Here is a 27600-nt window from a genome sequence, read left to right on the forward strand (position 1 = left end):
ATGTTTTCTCTCTTTTATTCATGAAATGTATGATCTTATTTTACACTATAACACAGTCACAAGACACGGAGATGCATGGATTACTGGACTGAACTGATTCACATCTACATGTGTGGTTGTCTTTCCTTTAACAAGTAACAATTGAACCACCAGCCACAACTAACTGCCCTTTCCTTTGTACATTCATCACTGTTGTCATGGTGATTCTACCAAATTGTAGTTTGCCACAAAAAGACATCAACAAAAGCAGTATCTTTTAGACACTGAACACCAGGGACTCCTAAAACAAAAGGGCATCTTAATAGGTTTTAATGTATACAGGATGAACATAGGACTTAACAATATTAATAATTTAATGTTTTATCCATTTTGGCTCAAATAATGGTTAATAATTCAGATGTTTTAAATATTCTTGAAAGTTAGGCTATCCAAAAACAATGATTATCTTATAAATCACCAGATGACATTCTTCTATAAGGACAATGATATCAACAATACAAGAGATATAGGCTTCTTTACAAACTTGACATGATCAAGGGTTTTTGTCATCTCGAGTTGCTTCTGCAACATATACAAGAAAATCAGTATGTTTGTGAATAAACTTTTTCTGCTATTAATATTCAAAATATGACATAAAAATAAACCATTTCTTAAACATAACCAAAAACAACCATGCAAAGGTTGAAACAAATAAACCTGCTTTCACATGAAGCCAAAACTCGACCCATGGGTTCAAATTTCAAAGTAAAACTTTTTCAAACGTCTAATCTTTGAACTCAACATTTTTAAATAATTTGAAATCATTACCCAGGTATCAATCTAAGCACTATATGATCTTCAGTGACCACATATAGACTGATGCCCACAGACTCAATGACCAGGTATTCCATGTGAATATGAATTATTGGACCCATCAGAACATGGAGGGAAGATATATATACTGACATTGAAGGTGATGTGGATATAGATTGATATATATATACATATACCATGTTGCCATTAACATCAGAATCTATCGGCATGACAACACTATTCAGTCACTTGATGCCCAAACAGTTCAAACTCTTATCCATATTATAATTTCTATTGATTACATTTTGGCATCAAGCACCTGTTAGCATGGTTAGAATGAGCCTTCATATTGTCACATTTTGAAGATAATGAACAGAGCACTTGAGAAGACTTAGCACAAATACACTACACACTATTAATAATGACCTCAAACTGATGTATTTTGGCTCTGTCAAACTTGTGTAATTTAAAATGCTTGAAAAAGAAAATCCATAGTATATGTTGAAATGATAAACACGAGTACATCCTAAAAGTGGAATCTGATAACCATGATAACACTCTCAAAGTGGTTTTCCAGAAGTAAATCTAGCACTACATAATGGTCACCAGGTGCTTCCACAGCACTGTAAATGATCAATATCATCAATGCAATCGTACAACATCAAAAGTCAAAATAAATTTGGCACCTATCAAAAGTATTATATTCATATGGTGTCCAAACGCAAGGTTTTGAATATCATCACAATGTAAACTATATTTACAACAAACAACAATCTCAAATCAACAATTGCAAAATGAATGTGATCACATCAAGAAAACCTCCTACTCATCCAGGTTTGGGATGAACATTCTCATACCAATCAAAGACATCACAAATCCTTCACAATGATATCAACTTCTACATGTTCTAGACAAAGGTTCAGACAGTGTGTCATCTTACTTCATTTCTAAAGCCTGCGTTCATCAAACCATCCACAGGATCACTAAACCTTTTTTATCAAAGAAGTGATCAGTTGTAGACAGTTTTACTATTCCTTCAATAATAACCAACTTCAGGGCCATGTTCAACAAAGCGATCTTAGTGCTAAGACTATCGCAAGCAATGTTAAAATATAGAAATTACGACCATCTTAGTGCTAAGATTGTTTTGTGGAAAGGTGGCCCTGGTCACGAACTGGGCACAAGTGTGTCTTAATCACAGTATCAATGTTCCACATATAAACGAGGGACCCTGACTGATACACTATGTTTCTTGATCTAAAATATCTAATTGATTAATTTAACTTTTATTATGTTCAAAACTACCCAGAAAAGACCTCTTCTTGCTGCTGATTACATTATTCATGGTACTGAATACTGCTGTGTACCTTGTGACGTTAAACATGGCATCTGAAGAACATTATTGTGGCGTGGGATGGGTCGTTTTCAGGCTGTAAGACCCCATATACACATGACTATTAAGAGGGATCATCATAATTGCACATTCTGGATGTCTTGTGGACCATCTAACTCAAACGTTCTTCTGACCTACAAAAATATGTCAAGAAACAAGTCCGCAAGGAACAGGAAATAACATTGCATCAAGAAATAATATTCCCTAATATTTCCCGTTTCACATTAAAGGATAAGACAAAAAATAATGCAGCGTTAGAAATTGGTACTAGTCCTGCAGTCCTAGCCAAACTGCCCAATAGTTAAGGTATAAGAACTAGTAGAAATTTGCCAATTGGAGGTTTTTTCAATATGTTATCATTATAAAGACTGGTGGACTAAAATGTTAGCTTCTATCTCTGTAATGTTCGTCATTTGAAACATAATGAGTTCAAGAATAATGGGTTTTGAGTAATTATGTTAGCTGTATGTCTTGAACATTGTGTTGAAGACATCCTCCACATTCATCTAACTTTGGAATATTGCAATGAAGTTCTGAGACAGAAGCATGTCGATCCCAGGGTGGGGCAGAACGGACATCTTGTCATTCTGCAGGGTCAGAGGTCATGCAAGTACAGTTTAGTTATCAACTGAGTAACAACAATCTTTGTGCGATCAAACATTGGTCCTTGACCCAACTTCACCCACAGCCTTATCACTGCAGCTGTAGTGGCCAAACTCTGGATATTCTCCAGAGGACTTTTCAATAAAGTCTGTTCCCCCAATCAATAAATAAAATATTTTGCCCTCAATATTGATAGGGAGTGAACTGAGTGGCGCCATCATTACCCATGCCCCTGCTATTGATATGGGGAGCACATTATTATGATTATACATGTAATTGTAAAAAAGACACTAATTTACCATAATCATAGGCGGATCCAGAGAGTCCCCTGCCTTTTCATTGTAGCACGAACGCACGCACCCACCCACGCACGCACGCACACAGAGAGGCACACAGAGAGGATTTGGATACTTTGGACCCCTCCCTTTTAAGAATGCTGTATCCACCCTTGATAATTGTTTGAACCAAGTCCCTCGTCATTCCTTTTGGTGATCTAAAACGGTTCTTTAAGAGTTAAGTTTGATGTTGTGAATCTCGTCACAACCTCGGAAACTTTTCCAGGGCATTGTTCCACAAAGCGATCTTAGCGCTACGACTATCGTAAGCCAGTGTTAAAGTATGGGAGTTACGATCACCTTCGCGCTAAGATGGCTTAGTGGAACGGGGACCAGGGTAGTGTAGGTCAATTGTTAAAGCTAGGTCATCTGTCACATGCCTTCACATGTCATATTGTTTAAGAGTTTGTATGATATGATTCAATATAGGACAACTAAAGTACCTCATTTTCATGTGTTCATGATTTCTTTTATCGACTGGTAAATATAAATTATAAGTAATAGCATTTAACATTTAACAAAGCAAAGAAAATACATTTGCATTCCAGCTCCACCAATTATTTCTGCAAATAACAGTATTTCACTGTTTCGTCCCAATCTCATTTAAACTAACAACCTCAATTACAAAGGTACTGCAGCAGACAAGCACATCCACATCAGAATCTTTGTCAGGCCTTATACACTTAATATGTAACAACAGAAATAGGTCAATAAAATTCTTCATAATACTCAAAAACTGTTTCAGTAGGCATTGCATGACATTTACATACAATGAACACGCCTGCATCAGAAACAGATTGATGAAAACAACATAATAAAGAACAAAGGAAACGGTTGAAGAGTACCGATTGGCTAGCGACTAATATTTATGATGAATTAATTAATAAAATGAATGAGTTGTTGTGTAGGAAATAAATAAAAGGCATTCATAACATCAGATGAACATGTATCCTACAAATTTTGTAAAAACTTCCCTGAAAAGTTATTAAAATCACTTCGCCATTATGACTCACACTTGTGAATAAGTGTCGCACATGTCTGACGCCTGCTGTTAATAATTCAATATATATCCCTGTTTATCCCGTCTTGTGAATTAGTTAGCATTCAGCCATAATGAGTTCACTGCTCATGTCATAAGCATCTCACAAAAGACAAATGCCATATCCATTTCATGGCGTTTTCCCCCCAAGAATTTTAAAACTGTTTATACCACTGTCTTTTTCCCAACTGACATGTTGGAAGTATGAGGTCATCCAGAAGATTCTGTATACATGTATCCACAATACATGGAGAAACACCAAACTTTAGTTCAACTGTTGATCCACTTCCTGTATGGCTGTTGCATTCTGGGAGTCCAACTGATCATGTTGTGACACACAGACAGAGAGACAACAACAAAGCCAAATACCGCTAGAGAACTGATTTGGGTCCACACATTTAAAGCCAGATTTCACAACTGAGGAAATAAATATCACACATATTTATCTCCAAAGTATTGACAGAGAGTTTGGTCGCATGGTGTTGTTGTCCCTACTAGCGTCAGGACTTCTGCGTGAGAATGGCTCCCAGGGTAAGTACCCCTATGGCTCCAGCTGCGTATCCACAGATCTGCCGTAATGAAGGCCAAGGGTTCTCGTTTCGCTTCTCTGGGCCTTGTTCGTAAAATGCTACAAACCCTTCCTGAAAAATAGAGAAGAATGTGTAAGTGATAATTGTAACAAAATTATGACACGATTTGTTTTGCTTGTTTGTTGTTTAACGCCGCACTCAGCTATATGACGGCGGTCTGTAAATGCTCAAGTCTGAACCAAACAATCCAGTGACTGACATCATGAGCATCCACGCAGTTGGAATATGATGACATGCATCAACCAAGTAAGCGAGCCTGACCACCTGATCCCGTAGTCGCCTCTTACGACAAGCATAGTCACCTTTTACAATTATGATATGAAATTACTCTTTGTATACCATGGATACTGTGAAACTTCAAAAACATATTTAGGACATGTAACACAAACGGAATCCATATTGGTATGATAAGCACTATGGTGGAACAAAGGCTTTGCAAGCTTGTTTAGCTTCAGGTTAACTGAATTTTCTTTGTTGGTCACACCTTTGCCAGTTGTAATTAATTTCGTGACAAATCAGCCCCAAGATAGTGAGTCGTGGTTTACAAGTAGCTTTCACCAGTTTTAGTAATCATGGTTATATTACTGAGGTGGAAGGAAAGCCAGAATTAATGCAGGTCTTTCATGTTTAACACTTTAATGAAACTGTGCAGAGTTATTATGCTGACAAACTTGAAAACATAAGGGTTAATCTGGGGTTCAAACCTGTGTTCATAGGTTTCTTGCATGCCCAAGGGACACAACTCTGCAGCTTATCTGACAAGTTGGCCCAATTTAAAGTAAAATGTATATCCTTCATATGTTCCTTCTCATGCAATCCTTCATTCAATCCCTTTAGTTATTTAGTATTAGTTTCTCTCCTCTCTCGATCAGCCATTCCTCAGATACTTCCCCCCTTTTCTCTCTCTCTCTCTCTCTCTCTCCCTCCATCTCCATTCATTCCCTCGCTCTCAAAGTCTCATTCAATCAAATCAAATCAAACGTTCCATTCACATCATCCCATCTTGGTAACTAATTTGAAACTCATCAATGAAGAATGTTTTCAACAAATGGACACTGAACTTAAAGTCGCCTAAAGAGAAACTGCATCAAAATAGACAATAGCTGCTTCTGCCATCCTAGCAACCAATGTGATCTGCCCCGTGACGGAATCAATGGCGCCTACACGGAATACACAACACCAGGTGAGGAGGAAGAAGATAATGTATTGCACAAAAAATATCTCTCCATGGATTATTGCTACAAAACCCAATCAATTTTATTGATCTCCATGCAGGGCTGGTTTCAAAATATTTTATCTTATTCGTATCAGTATTAAAAATGAAGGGGGTCCTGCCCTCTTGGGTTTGTTCCTGCAGTACTTGAATCTAGGGACCCCAAAATGTTTACCCTTTAACATTAAAGCTATGACAAGGGGGACCCTATGACTTTGGTGCTTAATTTCAGACATTGATTACCATGACAGACAAGGTACGTAACATAAACATACCTAGCAGCGATAGAAACGATTTTTGTCCCCTGGTCCTTATAATGACAAGTAACAAAACATTTACAAAAGGCAAATTTCTACTAGTCCATATGACACCTTAACTATTGGGCAGTTTGGAAAGGACTGTAGGACTACTTCTATCGCTGTCTGGGGTTCAAACCCATGACTAGTGGATCGTAGTGAGTTGCAATGCCAAATCACTGGGCCACCTTGCCAATCATATGATCGACATGGTCATGATGAGATGTGTGTTTCATCGTTTTGGCTCAATTGTTACAACGGCAGGTAATTGTATCAATGTTTATCAAAGAAAACAGGTTCTTCTGGCTAACAGTATCCTCATAACATTGATTTAGCCTGGAAATTTCAACTTCAGGTTTATGACTGACAAACAGGGAATTTTCTGTGACTCTTTCCTTGGTATGACTGACAAGTATCTAATCACAAAGCACCGTTTAAAGTTATAGGCGTGCTTGAGGTTTGCTGCCATAGGCTCTGAATCAAGGGACCCCTAAATCTGTAACTCCCAATCACAAGGACCCCTCGACTTTTATGCCAAATATTGGACACTGCAAAGTTAATATTTACTCTTATGTTTGTTTGTTGTTTAATGCTGCACTCAGCATTATTAGAGCTATATGTTGCTGGCCTGTAAATGATTGAGTCTGGATATGACAAACCAGTGATTGATATTGCCATCCTGTACAATGACACGAAATCAACCAGTCACTGTACCTGACCACCCATCCATATGGTCGCCTCTTATGACACGCATAGGTTGTTGAGGACATTTGCTAACCCAGGATCCCCAGTGGGTTTATTTACTTTCAGCATACTAAGGTGATGTATCAGTGCAGCAACGAGTGGATCAATCAGCTGTGATTGTATCTATCTGCACTGAAACGTCTAAGCGTAAATAGGCATTGGGAGGCTGTCATCCACACAATTGTTCGTGATTACCTACATCAACCTGCGTACATTCAAGTCTTGATGAGTATCACCTCAAGGGGAACCCTAGACAAACCCTGATTAAGCTCAGAAACATAATAGTGTATAGCATGACTGATTACATGCTGTAACCATGACGATGAGGCGCGTGAGGAATAAAAGGTGGGCAGAAAGTTTTGAGATGGCCCCCCAAGGACAAAATGAATGCCTACATGCCCTGAATACTCTGAATACACTGAATACGCCTACACATGAGTACACATTGTACACCTTGACTCGAATGTCACCCTGAACATGGGCGCAAGATGGAGCCAGGAGTTCACAATGCCTGTGATTGGTCGATTGCCTCAGTTGATTAGTCACATGGAGAAAGATCTGCCATTATGACATTGGTTTGTCTCACTGCATCAAGTCACCAGTGTTGTAGATAGTATGAGGAATGGATTGAACTAGGGCTCGGACGAGTCCAATGTACTACCTGGGTACCCAACCCCTAATACCCGACCCTACCCGGGTACCCACTGTAGGTCTCAAGAGTTGGGAACAAAATGTCTGATTGGAAACTGTTTTACCGCAGCCCTGGCAAAAACTATTTAGATACATATATTTAACGATCAGATCATGCGTACACTGAAGTTGGCGGAAGCCTTATCTTTATTCAAACATATACAAGTCAAAAGGAATGTGCGCACCGTCATGAAATGCGGACATTAGCGACTGTTAGTGTAACCAAGCAGTGAGTTTTTGTCATTAAACAATTTAACACGTGACTAACCACGGGTCTGGGTAGTACTGTGGGTACCCGGGTCAAACTCTGGACCCATCCGACCTGAGTACCAGAGCTACCTGTCCCAGCCCTATATTGAACACTTTGATGGTCATCATATTTGGTGAATTAAGAATGAGAGTGACGATTAAGAATATTATGTACCAGATTAATATTAATGTTAGGTGAGGATTGAATATCCAGCATTATTTCCTGAATATATCCAAACTGGGCAACAAATGTCCAGATTTTCGTGTACATTTTCAAACTTTGCAATTTATTAGAGACATCTTTTCCTTTTAACATATTTAAGTATCTTTCTTTACAATGATAACAGATTTAGTTCCATTATAAGTTCATAGTGGTAGCTCTGGTAAGGCTAAAACTGTTTTGTTTCATCTGGTTTGTAAGTTTGTTCTTTTGCATATTAACCTCAAATCAGCATTTTTTTATTTAGACTCCTACCTCTCTATCAATCATCTCAACACTCTTGACATATTGATTAATAAACAAGATTAAGAAAATCAGTAATACAAATCAACAAGGTCTAAAATTAACAAGTTCATGGTTATCAAGGAATAATTGATGGTATGACCCAAATACTCCCACAAATTCATATCTTTGCACTCAACACAGAAACTCAAATAAACAGTGGTGCTGTCAATACCAAGGATCATAAGCAAGGCCAATCTGGGATTCAAACACTGATCAATTACATTCTAGCACTGAAGGGAAGAATCATATATATAGTGAATGGGTTCAACATAGTGCTTCTTACTTCAGATCAATGCTCTTGAGGGTGTTGAGCAAACAACATGATACTAAGAGGTGTAATACGGGATGTTATCTTGACTGACCCTACACATGCAGTACACAATATCACAAATCAATTAGCAATTGCACAGTTTCCCCAATACCTCCCATATACCACTTTCCACACCACTAGCTAGCTATAGGCTATACCACTTTCCACACCACTAGCTAGCTATGTAGTATATACTGTGTGTGCTTTACACAACCACAAGATCAATACTGTTTCAGGCAATATCTGGTTCGGCATATTCAGTTGGAGGACACCATTAATTATTTGGGTCTAATCCATATCACCAGTCTGCTAAAGTAAGATTTGTTTGTTCACCCACATCATAAATACATGTAGTAGAATATTGCTTGTAAATGACAGTGCTAGAGATCATATCACCAGTTGGCAAGCCTAAGATTTGTCTTATTGAACTTACCATTTTCCATTTATAGTGCCTTATGGTCTCATAAAAGTCATAAATGTCCACAACCTATGTCCTATTTGGCTGTTGTGTGAAGGAGTGGGTTTGGTTTAATGAACAGCATTTCAGTAATATCACAGGATATCAGGGATAGTATTTTACACAAGCCATTTACCCAGAGTCAAGTATACGGCATCTTAAAGACTGGAACAATTACAGAATTAACACACAATGCCATTTAGAAAGTGGCCAAATGTAACATGTGTTATATTTGGGATAACACTTTCTGAGTAAAGTACAGATTCTCGTACTTTTTTGGGTTGAGTCCCGGCCCGGGATTTGAACCCATACTGCCAGAGTGAGGCACCTAATTGCCTTCACATGAAAGTCCGACAACTGGTAGTCTAGATCACGCATGAGAATCTGTACTTTACTCAGAAAGTCATCCCATAACTATGTGTGCAACTATTGGGCAGTTTGGCAAGCGCTACAGGGCTAGTGCTGCTTGTGGGTCCTTTAATACTAATAATAGTCGTGGGATCCTTTGTGGAATGTTGTTTATATGTGACTTTCTTTCAAGAACTCTGTGTCAGCCTAGGACCCTTTACCTTGAACCCAGGAGCAACAAGTGCTGGGGGGAGAGACAAGATTCTGCAGGGCATGTCCAGCTACCCAGTGAGGGCGATCTCGGCACTACGCCTATAAGTCTATGTTAAAGTAAAGGAGTTACGATAAGATCGCTGAGCTTGCTTTGTGGAACAGTGCCCAGGCAGGTAGGAGAGGCTCTGATTCCTCAGGAACCAAGGACACACAAAAACTGCAGATAACAGCCACTTGCAGTATTTCAACAACCTCCTACAGGGCATACCTTGGTACACATTGTTGTATGTAATGGAGGTCAGCACACAATGGCATCAGTGCAGCTCTACTTATGTTTACAGACTACTTGTAGCAGGGAGACATACTTCTCCAGCATGAACAAGACATATTCCTCCAGCGTGAACAAGACATATTCCTCCAGCATCAACAAGACATATTCCTCCAGCATCAACAAGAGGCATTTCTCCAGCATCAAAATGATCAACAAGACATATTCCTCCAGCATCAACAAGAGGCATTTCTCCAGCATCAAAATGATCAACAAGACATATTCCTCCAGCATCAACAAGAGGCATTTCTCCAGCATCAAAATGATCAACAAGACATATTCCTCCAGCATCAACAAGACATATTCCTCTATCATCAACAAGACATATTCCTCCAGACATATTCCTCCAGCATCAACAAGACATATTCCTCCAGCATCAACAAGACCTATTCCTCCAGACATATTCCTCCAGCATCAACAAGACATATTCCTCCAGACATATTCCTCCAGCATCAAGAAGACATATTCCTCCAGCATCAACAAGACATATTCCTCCAGCATCAACAAGACATATTCCTCCAGACATATTCCTCCAGCATCAACAAGACATATTCCTCCAGCATCAACAAGACATATTCCTCCAGCATCAACAAGACATATTCCTCCAGCATTAACAAGACATATTCCTCCAGCATCAACAAGACATATTCCTCAAGACATATTCCTCCAGCATCAACAAGACATATTCCTCCAGACATATTCCTCCAGCATCAACAAGACATATTCCTCCAGACATATTCCTCCAGCATCAACAAGACATATTCCTCCAGCATCAACAAGACATATTCCTCCAGCATTAACAAGACATATTCCTCCAGCATCAACAAGACATATTCCTCCAGCATCAACAAGACATATTCCTCCAGCATCAACAAGACATATTCCTCCAGCATCAACAAGACATATTCCTCCAGCATCAACAAGACATATTCCTCCAGCATCAACAAGACATATTCCTCCAGCATTAACAAGACATATTCCTCCAGCATTAACAAGACATATTCCTCCAGCATCAACAAGAGGCATTTCTCCAGCATCAAAATGATCAACAAGACATTGAGTTGGTGTTTAATACACCAGGACACTGAAACTGCAACTTTTTCATAAGTTAACAAATGTTTAAGCAATAAACTCTATTGAAAGAGAGTAGATTTTGTAGCATGTTACAATTACTCTGAATAGTAGCAGTTTGTATATATTATTAATAAAAACTTTAGTAATTTGACACTGTAGCCCTTCAAGCTCAAAGTTCCTAGAGGAAGACAGCAAATCAAATATTGATATGATCCTGTAGAGCAGGCTGTTTACATCAGGTGAGGTGAAATGGGGTTTAACATCGCATTCAAGATTATTGCACTTATATAGCGATGTGCATGCACATGTGTGTGAGTGTGTGTGGCTGCTTGTGCTAGTCCGGACTGATGCCGATTTATAGTGCCAGCTCACTGAGATACCATGCCGCAGTTTAAAATGAATACCCCATTCAGACACAATATACTCCTAGCTGACCAGTCCTTGTTTTGTACCCTTAATGCCAAACACCAGACAGGGTACAACAAGTACTATCTTTTAACGTCTTTTGGTATGACGCGGCCGAAGATCGAGCCCCGGACCTTCCGCTCTCCGGGCGGATGCTCTATCATTAGACCATGGAGGCAGTCCTCTTTACATCAGGTAAGGCACAAACCCTACTGGCTATTTCTTGCCTTGCAGAAAGCTTGTGTGTACATGTGTCATGAGAGGCAACTAACAGGATTGGGTGGTTAGGCTTGCTGACTTGGTTGATGCATGATCGATGCTCATGATATTAATCACTGGATTGTCTGGTCCAGACTCGATTGCTTAGAGACCGCCGTCATATAGCTGTAATATTGCTGAGTGCGGCGTTAAACAACAAACCAACCTACCAACATGTATCATGATGTATGACAATGACGGTTTTTTTCATAGTCCATTTGACATTCTGAAAATGAAGTTGACACTTTCCAGAAATTGCTGTTTCGGTAACATGGATATTGGATACGCATTTTTGTTTTGATTATTTTCTTTTTTCAACTATTGGCTAATTGTACATAAAAACATAAGTCTGTTAGATGACTTTAAGAACCCATGGGGAGTTTCAAATCAATATAACTGGGACCAACAGCACAGCTCGCTGATGAGAGTGAGTGAGTAGGTTTTCATGGTGCTTTGTAGCAATTTTGCAAAAATATCCTATGACACCCCATGCTGGGAACTGGCCCCTGAGTGCGTGACAAGGAATCATTGCCAACACTAATCGACACATTGCCCCGAGAAACTCGTTGACGGAAAGAGAAAAATAAACAAAAAAATCAGAGATAGGAAACAACATCACCAGTCAACAACAACACTGTAGGGCTTTAACGGCACACCACAATCCATTTATTGATAGATATCGATCTAACCCGGATCTTCACGGGTTTACAACACAGCAATAAGAGGGGAAAGCCCAAACTGATGCAGGTCTTAGACGTTAGTTTGGTTTGTTGTTTAACGACACACTCAGCAATATTCCAGCTATATGACGGCAGTCTGTAAATAATCGCTTCTGGACCAGACAATCCAGTGATTGACATCATGAGCATCGATCCACGCAATTGGGATCAATGACATGCATCAACCAAGTCAGCGAGCCTGACCACCCGATCCCGTTAGTCGCCTCCTACGACAAGCATTGTTGCCTTTGATGGCAAGCATGGGTTGCTGAAGACCTATTCTACCCCGCATCTTCACAGGTCTAGGTCTTAGACGTTTGCCACTTAGACAAGCACTGGGATGGTGTTCACAAACTTAAAGAAATATAATCAAGGAAAATCTGGGTTTCAGATATACGCAAGGAAATTAACAGCAGCCCAACTAAAACATATATGTAACTTCGTAAGATCATAGTCAAATAATAAAACAGTGGCTTGAATAAAAGAGACAAAAACGCATAATCATAAGAAATCTCTGCAGAACTGTCTTGAAAGCTCTTGTACATGTTGTAAATACAAGCAGAAAGTAAAATACAATTTTATTTGTAATATTCATACCATGTTAGTCTCACCCTTGTTGATACATGATACGATACTGATTTGGTGGCACAGAGTATTCCGTGCACCGGACATTTGGTGGACTACTAAACATGCTGACCCCAAGAATACAGGCACCTGATTTACAGCGCGGGTGACGGGTATGGTCATTGAATCAATACACACCTACCATAGTACACTACAGACACCACTGGGTGGTCAGGTAGCCTAGTGGTTAAAGCGTTCGCTCGTCACGCCGAAGACCCGGGTTCGATTCCCAACATGGGTACAATGTGTGAAGCCCCATTTCTGGTGTCCCCCGCCGTGATATTGCTGGAATATTGCTAAAAGCGGCGTAAAACCATACTCACTCACTCACTAACTCACTCACTCACAGACAGACACCACTAGAACTGGAGCAGAAAATCATAGCTTCTCAATGAAGTGTTTTGGAATTTTTCCAAAGCCAAACAAGCGCCCCCCAGGTTAAGGTATTCTGCTACTCAAGTCTTGACTTATCCAACTTCAAAAGGTGAGTCAATAACAGTTGGACAAGAACCAAATATCTATACACTACTGCGGCAGGCTCAAAGCCCCTAAAGCCTCCACTTGTGTTATTCTATTACCTCTGTGGCTAAACTCTCCACCTGATCACAAGGATATACATATCTACCTATTAGCACGCAGATTTATTTGAAGTAATTTGACAGACAGGAAAAAATTTCAAAACAAGTCTGGAATTCTGTACTGGAACTCTTGATAAAAATTTCAAAATATTTCATACTGTTACGAAATTCCGAGGAAATAGTATTGAAATATGGTATATTTTTTTCTACTTGAAATATACTACTAAAAAAAAGTTAAGGACCACATGATTCATATTGAGTGAGTGAGTGAGTGAGTGAGTGAGTGAGTATGGTTTTACGCCACTTTCAGCAATATTCCAGCAATATCACAGCGGGGGACACCAGAAATGGGCTTCACACATTGTACCCGTGTCGGGAATCGAACCCGGGTCTTCGGCATGACGAGCGAACGCTTTAACCACTACGCTACCGACAGCCCCACATGATTCTTAACTATAGTAATATGAAAGAATCGGGTGGTCTTCAACTTTTTTTTAGTAGTATGCTTTGGCACGATCTCCACGCAGGTAAGTCAAATTTGGTGCCACCCTGACACCCAGAACACCCCTATTAAAGTGGAGCAGTATTCATCCAGTCTTGAGGCACAACCATAGCAGTCAAATATAAGAAGATAAACAGATCCAATTAGAAAAATCAAGTGACAATGTATCATATTGTATGACACACTCAACAATATTACTTCAGTATCATGGCAGGATGGGAACCATAGAAACTGCAACCTATGGGTTGATAACATGAGCACCATTCACATCAGTTATATATATCACACAGTGTCAGCTTAATGTGGGAGTAAAGCACAAGTGATGCAGGTCTCTGATGTTTACCACTTTGGTGAAACCAACGAACATCGGTATGGTGCCGACAAACCTAGAAACATAATCAGCTAACTGGGATTTGAACCCAAGATCATAGATTTCTGGTTTGCCTAAGGGACGCAACTCTTCACATTGACTTTGCAGCACCTCAGACAACTGGGTCACCCATGCCCGGGCTGTACCCTAGAGATCAAATTGTATCAACTTTAGGTATTGTATTCTGTGTTGAACCAAAGCAAGGAGTCTATGACCACCCTCAACTTGAACCACTGCTAGTGTCATTATACATTGGTTTATTAGACTTAACTGATCATAGAAGTTGTATCATGTACTGGTCTTCTGTGGTTATAATTAATTGGGTTATCAGACACTGAGTGTGTTCCTACTGATACCGTTGTTGTCATTTGAGCCAGATACTCCCAACAGTGAGAGACTCCCTTTAACATGTTTAAGAACTGACCCCAGGTGAAAACACTTTGGATGACTGCCAACGTTTGTACACATTCTGGTTATTGAGGGGCAAGATATTCCTGATTCCTCCCTTCGCTATGATCTGGGTGGCTACACTTTGGACCAGTGCCAATAACAGGTGCTTGTAAATATTCAAGTTAAGGAGAATCCATTCATCCATAGAGACTTCAGCCCAATTCATACAGCAGTATATTCACACATGACTAGCCCACACAGCACAAGTCAGTTCCCAAGGGAAAGTACAATAGATTCAAGCCTATTCAACCATCACGTCTTCAAATCAATAACTCCACATTCAAAGCAAACTCATACTACAGTTTTCAATTAAGATCTGTTCAGAACGTAGAATTCAACAGACATGCCAGTAAAAAGATGAAAACGAAAGCAATGTTAGATAACTGATGGTACAACTTGCATTGATAAGACGGCAGACATGCCAAATAGGCAGTGCAGAGGTAATGAGTGAATCTATCTATTAGTGTGATGACAATCGTTACCAATAACTCTGTCATCGTTTACACAAACATGGTATTATATGGTCATTAGGAAACCAAGCTACAGTGTACAGGTCATGCGAACATCTAAACTACCTCAAGATCACGACAACTAGACGAGCATAATCATCTGTGAATCAATACAGCTAAAGGTCAGGTGTGTTTGGGAAATGTTAATGAACCCACTGACAACGACCAACAAGTGCATATATGTTGCAATGGAGTATACTGGATTGTTAGTGTTATCGATAGGCTATGAGTATGGTTCTAATGTCAGGGAATGACTCTGAATCTTGGATGTATGGCGTGTTTGTGTGCATGTTTGTGTGCATGTTTGTGTGCATGTGTTTGTGCATTTGCATGGGTGTGCTTGCGTGCGTGTGTGCATGCGTGTGTGCATGCGTGTGTGTGTGTGTTTTTCATTTCTGACAATATCATCATTTACGACTGAACGTGCCCGACTGACCACATTCTTTAATAAAAAATGAATGAGACATTATGAAGTAGCATTTTCATATCATTGTATTTGTAACACACATGGCATCTCGTCTGAATAATTTTCATAAGCTGTATGCAAGTTGAGATTCAAACCAGGACCTCCTGAATAATAAGCAAACACTTTGACCACAGAGCCACCAAATCAGTGCCTGGTCAAAATGCCGACCCATGCAGTTAGTTCAAGGCTGTAACGGATGTAATACGGAAGAATTTTATCCCGCCCCCCACAACGACTCTCATCGTGTGTCTTCCTCAATCTCAAGTCATGTGAGAGGTCCTAATACTTTCCTTAGCCAGCGCCCTACACAACCCTGACTCTATTAGAGCTGTTTCGAAGCATGTAATTAACTCACAGGAATGTTGGCACAGGGCCAGATCGTTCATGGTCATTTTTCCCAGCTAGTTATCTATCAGTTGCTGGTTAACTCCATACCAACAATAAAGCTGACAGGTCACACAAGGGGTCCAAGTACAAGCTGACTGCTCCTTGTACAGAACTAGCCTGTTAGCCCAAGGCTACATAAAACCAATAAGGAACAGTAAACTGCTGTTGGACATTGTTGTCTAGTAGCTATTATTGCTTTCACAGTGTCCACCGATTTCTTTTTCATATGATTATCAAATTTCAGATTGACCCACTGACCGAAAAGTGAAGTGGAATGGGAAATAAAACCATTTCGCCATTATCACTGATTATCAGGATGTAAGAGAGTTATCAGCTACACTTCACTTCATACATGGTACTTCCTGTATGGGGAGTGCTTCAAACACTCAACAGTACTACATAGCAGTGTTTCTAAACATAGAGTTAGAAACTAAAGGGGTTCTTAAAGCTTGCTGTAGTCCTGCACCATGACTGTTGAATATATTTATTTTAAGAAAAACAAAACAATCTAGATATGTATACAAAAGCAAATCTAGCTAGCTCTATTCCACACATCAGCATCGGGAAAATTATTTGTTTAATATAAGAGTCGAGAAGGGTATTGTGTAACATAAGATTTCATAGACTAAATGTTAGTTTAAGCTTGCTGTTATGGTATAGGAATCTAGGGACTCCCCGGAATCTTTAAACATGTTGGTTATGACAAGGACCCCTTGAGTGAGTGAGTTGGGATTTTAAGGACACGCTAAGTAATATTCCAGCAACACTATGGCTGGGGACACCAGAAATGGGCTTCACACATTGCACCCATATGGGGAATTGAACCCGGCCTATAGCATGTCAAGCAAATTCTTTAACCACTGGGCTAGTCCAATGCCTCAAGGCCCCCTTGATTTTCATGCTTAATTTCAAACACTAACACTGTATACATGTATTAACCTTTCGACAATTTTAACTTGCAATAGTTTTCACGCTTCTATATTTTTTTAAACTAAGCATAAATGTTAGGGTGTCCTTGTTGTCATAACCCACGCCGCTGTGATGTTGCGGGAATATTGCCAAAGGTGACGTAAAACTTTACTCACTTACTCACTCACTCACTCACTGGTCCACAGCCAGTCAAGGAAAATTCTGTTCCACCTATGAAGCTCTGCTGAAAATAGCCCTTATTATATAACACTAAAATATACCGAAAATGATTCTAAAAGCCAAGTTCAGACTTGTCAACTCAACAGTTCACAGACAGAAATACCGAAGCACAAATCCCACCAATGTAAACATGGTAAAGGATCCTGATTGTTTCAAGTGTTCTAACACTGCATCTTTTAAATGTTCGTAAGCAACAGATCTTGTAATGTTGGTAAGCCTTTACTTATCTATTGTACACCTTGCTTGTCAATAAGCCAACAGTAGTGTCATGTGACTGTAGACATTGTTGATGGAACCCTTGTCACAGCTGCAAGATATCTCACACACCTGTTTCCATGATTAAACTATACCTGCCACACCTATCACCACTCCAGAGTAATAAGCACAAAACCACAGACATCCTGGTGGTATATGCAAAACGCAGACCTTTCACTATACAGACTTAAAGGTGAACTTCGTGAACAGACACTGAATGAAGGTTGAGACTTGTGTCAAATATTGACAATATATCATGATGAATCATCTGTGTATTGGCATATAAACCAGTTATACCCCACAACACTGACACCAGGACTGCCAGATGGCCTTGGATCTGTGTAAGCCAATCATTAATGATACAGGCTTATGTTCTATTGACTATCCTATTGCCTACTGACCATGTTGACAATATACAACATGAATCTTATGTAATCCATATCTGACAGGTGTTAGCGACATTGAAAGTCGCTCAGAAATGATGGAGTTGAGTACAAGCCTAACACCATTGAACACTGTGCTGATTAGTACTTTATTTATATCACAGTGTATCAGTCTAATACCCCATTCACATGCACAACATTTACTAACGTAAGTAATTTTACACATGTGTAACTATACATAAGTGCGTATATGTAAATTTACAATGCGTTCACATGAAAAGCATCTCAGGTGTGTAAATAAAGTATGTAAATTGTGTAAGGCACACAAATTGTCAGTCTGTTCGCGACTTTCAACACAAAACAGGTTGTTTTCCAAACAACGTTGAATGAGAAGAAAGTTACTTTACCAAAAATTCTCATGTGAAGCAACATGTGTTTGATTTCATTTGTACACAAAGTTTTGACTCATTGCAACCAAAAGAAAACACTGTCCACTCAACTCTGTATATACTCATAAAAGTTGGCAACTGTTCACAATTTGTTTGGTGTTGGCAAAAGAACAGATATTAATTAGATCATCCTCTTACTTTGACATAAAGGTTCACATTGCTACCAATACACACAGTGCAAATTAACATTTACATTTGCACCTGATTGCACAAGATTGTCTTGTCTGTTAAACCTTCTTTTGGGTCAGTTCAATATTTTAGAGGTAACACAGCACTTGACTTATGTGCAGTCAGCTGTAAATTTGTTTTGATAAGGGTGTAGGCGAAATGAGGACAGGCCTGCTCCAGACATGATGCAAATTTGCTCCTGGTGTAAATATACACACATGAGTAAATGCGTTCACATGACAAGTATACTCACGTATGTATTTCTACACACGTATGCACATATACACACATATGTATAGAGGCGCATTTGAACAGGCTATAAGTGGGGAGAAAGGTGACACTTCTGAACTGTCATGATGTGCTAATCTGTTTCTGCATCCAGCCCCTAGTGGATGTGGATGTACAATAGAATTTATCTATATCTTATCTACATTACCAGTTTATGAAAACCACAAGCATTTTTTTTGTTTTTTTTGTTTAACATCCCACTCTGCAATCCTCCAGCTTTATGATAGCGTCCTATAAATAACAGAGTCTGGACCAGAGAGTCCAGTGATTGATATTACAATCAACAATCCATGCTGTCAGAACAGTCTAACCAGGGTTTTAGATCAGTTCATTTTCAAGGACATTGACTGATTGTCATCCAAAATGTCATTCAGATTTTGTTCAAATTTGGTAACAATATCAAAGAATGTCCAATCAAAAGGTGACAAAATCATGAAAATGTCTGAATGCAATTTGTCCTTTGACAAGTCACCAAGTCTGAGGGTGAACAAGCACTTGTATGCTGATCAAGGATCATAATCTGTGACAGATTTTAGCATGGACATCAAGAGGGCATTGTCAGACTGTCAGAACACTAATATTAAAAGTTAAACATTTAAGTGTCCCTAGATTCAAATACCATAGCAGACAATCTCAAGGACCCGGGGAACTCTCTTAATTTTGAATACTTCTCCAGCAGTAGAAACTAACAGTTTTACTCTACTAGTCCTTATAATGATAACATATAGCAAAACCCTCAAAAAAGGCCAATTTCTACTAGTCCTTATGCTACCTTAACTATTGGGCAGTTTGGCAAGGACTACAGGACTAGTGCCAATTTCTAACACTGTGCTCCCTATAATCGATAATGACAAAACTACCACATGTACTAGCCCTGCAACTATTTACTAGCCCCAACCTGCCACTTCAGGCCTCAAATGGCCAGTCACCTTCAAAGTTATATTCCACAGCAGAAAGACATAAATGTTCTTATCCCCTCCCTGGTATTAGCTCTGTCAAATAAATATTGCATGAACCAAGAATATGAACAAACATTCATAAACAACAACCTCAGAGACTGTCTAAAAGAAATTTCAGTGGCCTACATTCACATACAACACTGTTTTATGGTCAAAGTAAAGCTCGCTGTATTACAACGTTAACCGTCAAAATCCTTGAAACCATAAACCCATAACGCCAAGCACTTTACTAGCACATCCAGCACCAAATACTTCCCCCAATATATTTAGCCTCAACCACCTGTGAACCATACGGAACTGAGAGCAGCCAAACTTGGCACTTGTTCATACAGTACTGCAAGCGTACTCCGATATAAACATCAGCACAATTTCATCTGTTGACTCACACGAGGATGTTGGTTTTTCAATGTTCCTCGACAACATCCTGGTTGTTTAACAAGATCTAGTTGATGGCGTTAAAGTAGGAATGTAAGCAGTTATTGGGTATAAAACCCTGTTTCAGTATTACATGGAACAAGCATCACTCTGTTAGAAACAACTGATTTGTACACAAAAAATATAAGATATGGTCTTTCATTAGTTACAGGCGCCAAATTGGAGGCTGATATAAATCAGAAAAAAATACTGAGTTACAACACTCATAGCCTACTCAAAATGATTTGAAGAGTGGCATAACTAATTTATTTGTTTGCTTGTTGTTTAACGCCGCACTATTTCAGCCATATGACGGCGGTCTGTAAATAATCTAGTCTGGACCAGACAAACCAGTGATTGACATCATGAGCATCAACCCACGCAATTGGGATACGATGACATGCATCAACCAAGTCAGCAAGCCTGACCACCCGACCCTGTTAGTCACCCTGTATGACAAGCATAGTTGTCTTTTACGGCAAGCATGGGTTGCTGAAGTAAGAAAAGACTGACAGTTATATACATATGAAGGTGTCATATTGCACAAGATTCATAAACACTTCTGAAATCTTGTCACAACATCTTTACTTTCATTTTTTGGTGAAATTTGTGATGATATTGGTACAATATTGGCCCTGCTTATGAAATCTATTGCCACTGAGGTATTTTCATTAACGGTTCAACTGAATCACAGTACAGCGATATCAGAGGATAAAATTCACAGTGCTTGATCAGAGATCAATACAAGTTCCATTTAGATTTAATTCGTTTCACAATTACTTCAATTATCTGCTTATCCAGATGTTCTACAATTGCTGCACCACTGAAGTCCCACTATCGATCTGTGCTGACACTGCCTGGAAATTTGATGTTTGGAAAAAAACAAATTCTAGTTGACCGACTTTCACAAATGGCAGTGTCAATACATCATGATATTTATCACCTTCGTGTGTCAAGGCTAGGTGTTCCCGTGGTATCCTGCCATGCTTGGCTGCAAACTGATGACTCCCTCCAGGGCACCTGCAACCTTCCCAGCATGCTTTGCATGTGTGTGGTGACATCGCCGTCATTCTCTATATGCAGGCCAAAGGCATTACGTCTGCACCCTAGCTTGAAATATTTAAATCTTTCGTAATGACGAATAACAGATATTTAGGGCGTCCACAGGCAAAGCTGTCTGAGACATACACACCTATTTTGAAGCCAAATACGAAAGAAACTTCTGTTGATTTCTAATCTTCCTTTCCAAGCTCATCATCAGTGATCATAGTCTTCAAATTCAGCCGCTAGTCCAAAGCCCAAGTAAAATTTTGCTTGGTCTGGTACATCCAGCAAACAATAGTTCATATATTTACACTTACAATCTACTGAAATTGATGCCAAGAGACCATTTCAAATAAGCAGATTCAGTGGGGTTTTTTGTTTGGGGGCACAAAACTGTAATGATAATCTTGAAGTCATGAATAAAATATGAAAATTATGTCAACAGACAAGTATGGGACAGATTTTGTTCAGATCAAAAAGTGATTGTCAAACACCTGAGAACCCCTGATGACCATGACAATGCTTAATTACTTAACTACTGGCAGCGAACAAGGTCTGACAAATGTGCTCTCCCACACAATAAATGCCAGTGAAAATGTATCAGGTACATTCACATAAAACAGGCTAATAATAATATTCACATTTCTCGAACACTGAGTGAGGAACTTGGTTTCAATATCATTATCAATGTTTGACATAATGCATGAAAGTCATGGCGTCCTCACAACCCTATCGTGAAGGCTAAAAGTTGATCATGTTGACGGGTCCCTAGATTCAAATACCATAGGAACATATGGAACCTCAAAGACCCCAGGACCCGCCTTTGACTTCAAACACTGAATATAGTTCTTTGACATTGATCATGTCACATTAGACCTGACTACAGACACTTGTTATCAGTGAATTGTCACGCAGTTTACAAGATGTCTGCATTTGCTGTTAACAGTGTGACTGTGACTGTGACCGAGGAATCAGCAACAGCAAGATAATGGAAGGGGTGGCTGTTGATAGCCCACAAAGAGTCTGATAACACACCTTCAGCCGGAATGTGTGGGGGTGTTCAGTTGCCACGCTTGGTAAACAGGCAGACATGTGATTTCATAAATAGCCAAAATAGCAAGTAACAAAAAAAGTTCATCAAAATGGGAGACGATCAGTTGGTACTCTCACCAATACTATGACCTCTGTGACCCTATTTGATTGAAAGTCTACCGTATTTGCTGTAATAAGCATGATAAGTGCCCTGGTCACTAAGAAAATTTATAAAGGGGGTGAATAACTAAACAGTAACTTGACACATCAATGTTATATTTTGTTTGTTTGTTTGTTGTTTAACACCGCACTCAGCAATATTCCACCTATGGACGGCGATCTGTAAATAATCTAGTCTGGTTCAGACAATCCTGTGAATGACATCATGAGCATCGATCCACGCAATTGGGATGCGATGACATGCATCAACCAAGTCAGCCAGCTTGACCACCCGTTCCCGTTAGTTGCCGTTAACGACAAGCATAGTCGCCTTTTACGGCAAGCATGGGTTGCTGAAGACCTGTTCTAGATGTTCAAGGCATGAAAGTGCAATATAATCAATGTGTACATGGTGTAGCGGGGACAGAAATCTCGTCAGCTAGCCCGAGTCTGCATCTAGATTACTCTGCAGTTAAAGCTATCCTTAGAGCTAGATGAATTTCATGTTTTTTATGGGTCGTCTTCCTGTGTTGTACTTATTGGGGTGAGTAAACATTTCAGGTTATTTCACACAATTGTGCAATGTTAGAAATCTGCTGTTACTAACTTAACATTAATCATGTTAATAGAATCTTTCAGAAAGGATTTGAAAACTGCATTTGGGATGAACCATTTGATATTCTGAGCGGGGTGGTGGGGTGGTCATGGTGGTGGGGGCTGGAATTTTGTATTGAGACCAGATATTTTTTCAGCTATAACTGCAAAACAGGATATATTTTTTTCTAAAAAACACATTGCAACAATGTCATTTTTGTCGCAGATAAAATCACAGGCCACTCCTCGAATATTAAATGGTCAGCCCCTTAGGCCTCTTTGGTTACTAAGATACAAATAACATTGGGTTAATGCACGTCATGACATGGTAACCCTATCCTGTAGATCAATGCTTATGATGGTAATCCAGGATAGAGTCATTTACAGATTGCTGTCACATGGCTGGCATATAGCAGAGTGCAGTACAAAGCAACAAACAAACACTGTATTCTACTTTGATACTGGGAGAGAGGTTCCACTGCAACCAAGACAAATATGTCTATGTCAGCTTATAGTCAGGGTTCCAAACTGAGCCAAAACGACAATGGGTCCCTGTTGTGACTCTATGTTAAAAACCGAAACTGACTAGTGATCCGTAGATTCAAAGACAACACTAGTACTCCAGGGCCCACTTGCACAAAGCAATCTTAGCGCTAAGACTATTGTAAGCCTATGTTAAAGTATGGGCGTTATGATCATCTTAGCGCTAAGACTTTTGTAAGCCTATGTTAAAGTATGGGCGTTACGATCATCTTAGCACTAAGATCGCCTTCTGCAAGTGGGCCCAGGACCACCCTTACTTTCAAACACTGGGAAAGGGTTTTTTCAAAATATCCCTGAACAATAGCTTAAACATGTTTAAGCTGGATGATGAGAAATCTGAATTATGAACATACTGCAAATGTTTGCATCAAAAACTTACAACAAAAAGTCAAAGCCCCTCTCACTGACTTTAAACTTATTTATAGTTGTGTGTTGCAAGTCATTTACCTTATTTACCTCGTCTACCATGTTTACCTCGTGACACATACGCTCGGCATTCTGTTCATCTGCATCATAACCTACTTAAAGGTAGGTCAAGCGGTGAAAAGTTAATGTTATAAATGGAATGCATGCTGTTATTGCCTATGAAATTCAATAGGAGAGCTGGTTATTAATAACATTACCATGTGGTAATAGAATCAGTTGTTTTCATACTGCCCAGGGTAACCAAATTACACGTATGCCCATTATCATGTGGTTGAGGTAATGCAAACATCAAATATCAAAGTTCAGTACTACTTTGATGTTGTGGATTAATGAGTTATCGAATTAGCAATGAATAATAACAGCATCAAATATTATCATACCCAGTCTCCCATTAGGCTAGGAAAAATAAATTGGATATTCTCATCCCCATCTCCATCAACAGCTGATCACTTCAATCACTTTTACTTCTCTACTCAACATAATCAACAATCATGACAGTCACTGATACTGATAATCATCTTATTTTTATTTTAGAACACATTTTTTTAAATGTAAACAGACTGTAAGTAATATGACAAGAATCCATTGTAAATTCAAAACCTCATTTTAAATTCATCTTGTACATGGTTTAAAAACAATGAAGTTCAAAACCAATTTTTTATCACTCAATTTTTACGGTATATATGATTTTCACCATTTTTGTCATTACAAAAATGGAAATATAATGCCACGCATACTCTGTACACAGGAATTCTTAGCTGTACATAAAATATCAACTTTTTAATCCCCGTGTCCCATGATTGAGATCTCGAAGATACATGGGTTAATATGTCAATTGATATGTACAGTTGTGAATTCCTCGTAGAATTCAAAATTAAGCAGGGGGTACTTGTAAAGTTGAAGGTTTGTTGGGTCCTGGAGTCATCAGATTCAAACACTGCCAGTGATCTATATCGTTCATGCAATGTTCCAACTTAAATGAAAATCTATGGGAATTGTCATAACCCTAAAGTTAAACTTTAGAGATGGAGGGGTTCTCCACTGTCAAATCATAAGATAATATTTATAGCAGAAAATATTCTATTACTAAAACATTATGATTCACATACACACATACATACAGTTATTCATGAAGGAGCAAATCTCTGTTCATGTAAATATAGAATTGAGGCAATGTGTTGTAACCCAATGAATCTGTGTGTCATTCTCCACTCCCAGGTAGAGATATCAAAGACCACAAAACATTCCACCAAAGCCTTACGCAGCTCTTGTCAATAGCAACAGCCTATCACTGAGATATGCCAATTGTAAAGTACCCGGAATGCCAATTGTGGGTGTACCGTTGACATAGTTTAAGCTAGCATATAAATATACATTCGCATATCGGGTAACCTAGAATCAAGTTCTGGTATCAAACTTGAATATATTATTTCACAGCTTAGTATCAGTTATACATGGTTCTTACTAAGCAAATCTATGATATGAAATATATAATTTTGCTTACTTGTCATGTTATTTTTAAAACAGTATTTGGGACGCATGCCAAATTTTCATGGTAAATCTGCCATTTTAAAATTTAAAGAAATAATTCTGCTTTTAAATCTTTTACCTGCTTTTGTTTTTCGGTGCATGTCTATTTATTTAATTTCAGTTTGGAACTCTCATTCAGCTGGATAGGTCTACATCAGCAACAGGTTTTGTCTTGATTTCGTTATGTTAGATAGGTTGCTGATTTTCTTCTAAAAGAAATCCGGTTGTCACCTAAAAATTATGACAAAAGGATTTTCACTATCGCTAATATTGTTAATTGCAGATGTCAGGTGGACAGGTGGTGAATGTCACGTGGCAGGGCATGCATTGTTCTCACGTTCAATGAATCGTGAAGCCGACCCAGATACAAAAACGTAAACAAGAAACATTCATAAGACACACTTAGAGATCATGCATCTAGGCCTATTGTTTGAAATGAAATCTTCTGAAAAACAATACCTACCCATCCACTTTGACCGGAAATCCATTGTGATAAATTATTGTCTGCATATGTAGAAACCCAGTCAATTATTGAATCCACAATCTGGGGCATATCTTGCTCAAAACACCTCACTGCGAGGGAGCCCCCGAAAGTAAACAAAGCGACCACTCGGCCCCAGTTCACACCATCCGCGAATAGCTCATTGACAATTGCATGAAATGTTGGATACGCTGTAGTTGGCGTAATATGCAACTGATTTCCCATTTCTTCAAACTGACTCCGGTATCTCTCCTCGAATTCATCGCCTATACTACGCATAGTGTTGCAAACTCTGCTAGCCCCATTTTCCATCGCAGGTCCATTTTGCCACACGTAGCCATTTCGTTCCAGACGATATTTGACATAGTCCACAACAATATTCCGCGTATCCATTGTGTCTCCTGGATTATTATTGAAATACATTTTCACAAATCATTGCTGGATATTCGTAAATGTCTGTGGGAGCTTCACACACCATTACAGAGAGTAGCCGGAGCCGGTTTCCACTAGCCCTTCCTTTGCCACTGAGCTCGTCTGTCAGTGAATGAAGCCGGTCAAAGGTCACGGGTCGAAGTTGAATCTGTAAGAGCCAATGATATTGTTGAAATTGTGAGTTAGGGCTACTACTTGAATACTGACTAATAACATATCACGCAGAACATTCTAGAATCATCTGTCGAACTCGGAGTAAACACATTCCCAATGCTAAAACAATAATCTATTAAAATTGTTCCTCAAAGTGATGTTTACTTCACATATATATTGACAAAACCGGAAGATTATTCTGGTTGTATCTTTACACTCAAATCAGTATTTTCTTCTCCATTTATAATCTTCGTCAAAATCCCAATTATACATTCACAGATAAAACAGTTAACAGACAAACATGAAGCCAGTCAACGGCCTTGTCTAACACAATATCCGAAAAAACGTTGAAATTATGAGCCATAAGACATAAGACTGGTACCGGGGCAATCCCTTTTGTCCCTTTTTTTTAATGTGAGAGTATTAATCTATTTTTGTGAAACAGCAAACCGATTCAATGAACTCATCTTGAGTCATAATTAACTGCGCCTTGAATTCCCAAATTAAACAGAATAAAATATATTTCCAGTTTTTCATTCCCTTCTTAACTTTATTCAGTATGATCATTATGTTTGTACTCATTCTTAATTGCTAAGTTCACATGTCCGCGTTGTTGTCGCACGACGATTCAACCAAAGCTCAAGCAGTTATTCTGTTGCGTCATAACAAATTGATTCAAATTTATTTAAATATA

At 39.0% G+C, this 27600-nt stretch overlaps 1 protein-coding gene across 1 annotated transcript; it reads right to left on the reverse strand.

Moving 5' to 3' along the window:
- Positions 1 to 26887, reverse strand: LOC124123020 (bcl-2-like protein 2). The gene is made up of 2 exons (XM_046486263.2): positions 26304 to 26887; positions 1 to 4803 (listed from the first exon to the last, which is right to left on the reverse strand). The coding sequence occupies exons 1-2, from the start codon at positions 26742 to 26744 to the stop codon at positions 4663 to 4665; spliced, it is 582 nt and encodes a 193-aa protein (XP_046342219.1). The 5' UTR covers positions 26745 to 26887; the 3' UTR covers positions 1 to 4662.
- Positions 26888 to 27600: the final 713 nt, after the last annotated feature.

This window comes from Haliotis rufescens, unplaced genomic scaffold (assembly GCF_023055435.1).
Source record: "Haliotis rufescens isolate VD_foot unplaced genomic scaffold, xgHalRufe1.0.p SCAF_10, whole genome shotgun sequence".
Taxonomy (NCBI): Eukaryota; Metazoa; Mollusca; class Gastropoda; order Lepetellida; family Haliotidae; genus Haliotis; species Haliotis rufescens.

Excerpts from the sequence above, each read along its gene's own strand:
- LOC124123020 (XM_046486263.2), bottom strand. The coding sequence starts at position 26,744 with ATGTATTTCAATAATAATCCAGGAGACACAATGGATACGCGGAATATT. Across the intron at positions 4,804-26,303 it reads TTTCCGGTCAAAGTGGATGG|GAAGGGTTTGTAGCATTTTA; the intron begins GTAGGTATTGTT and ends TCTATTTTTCAG.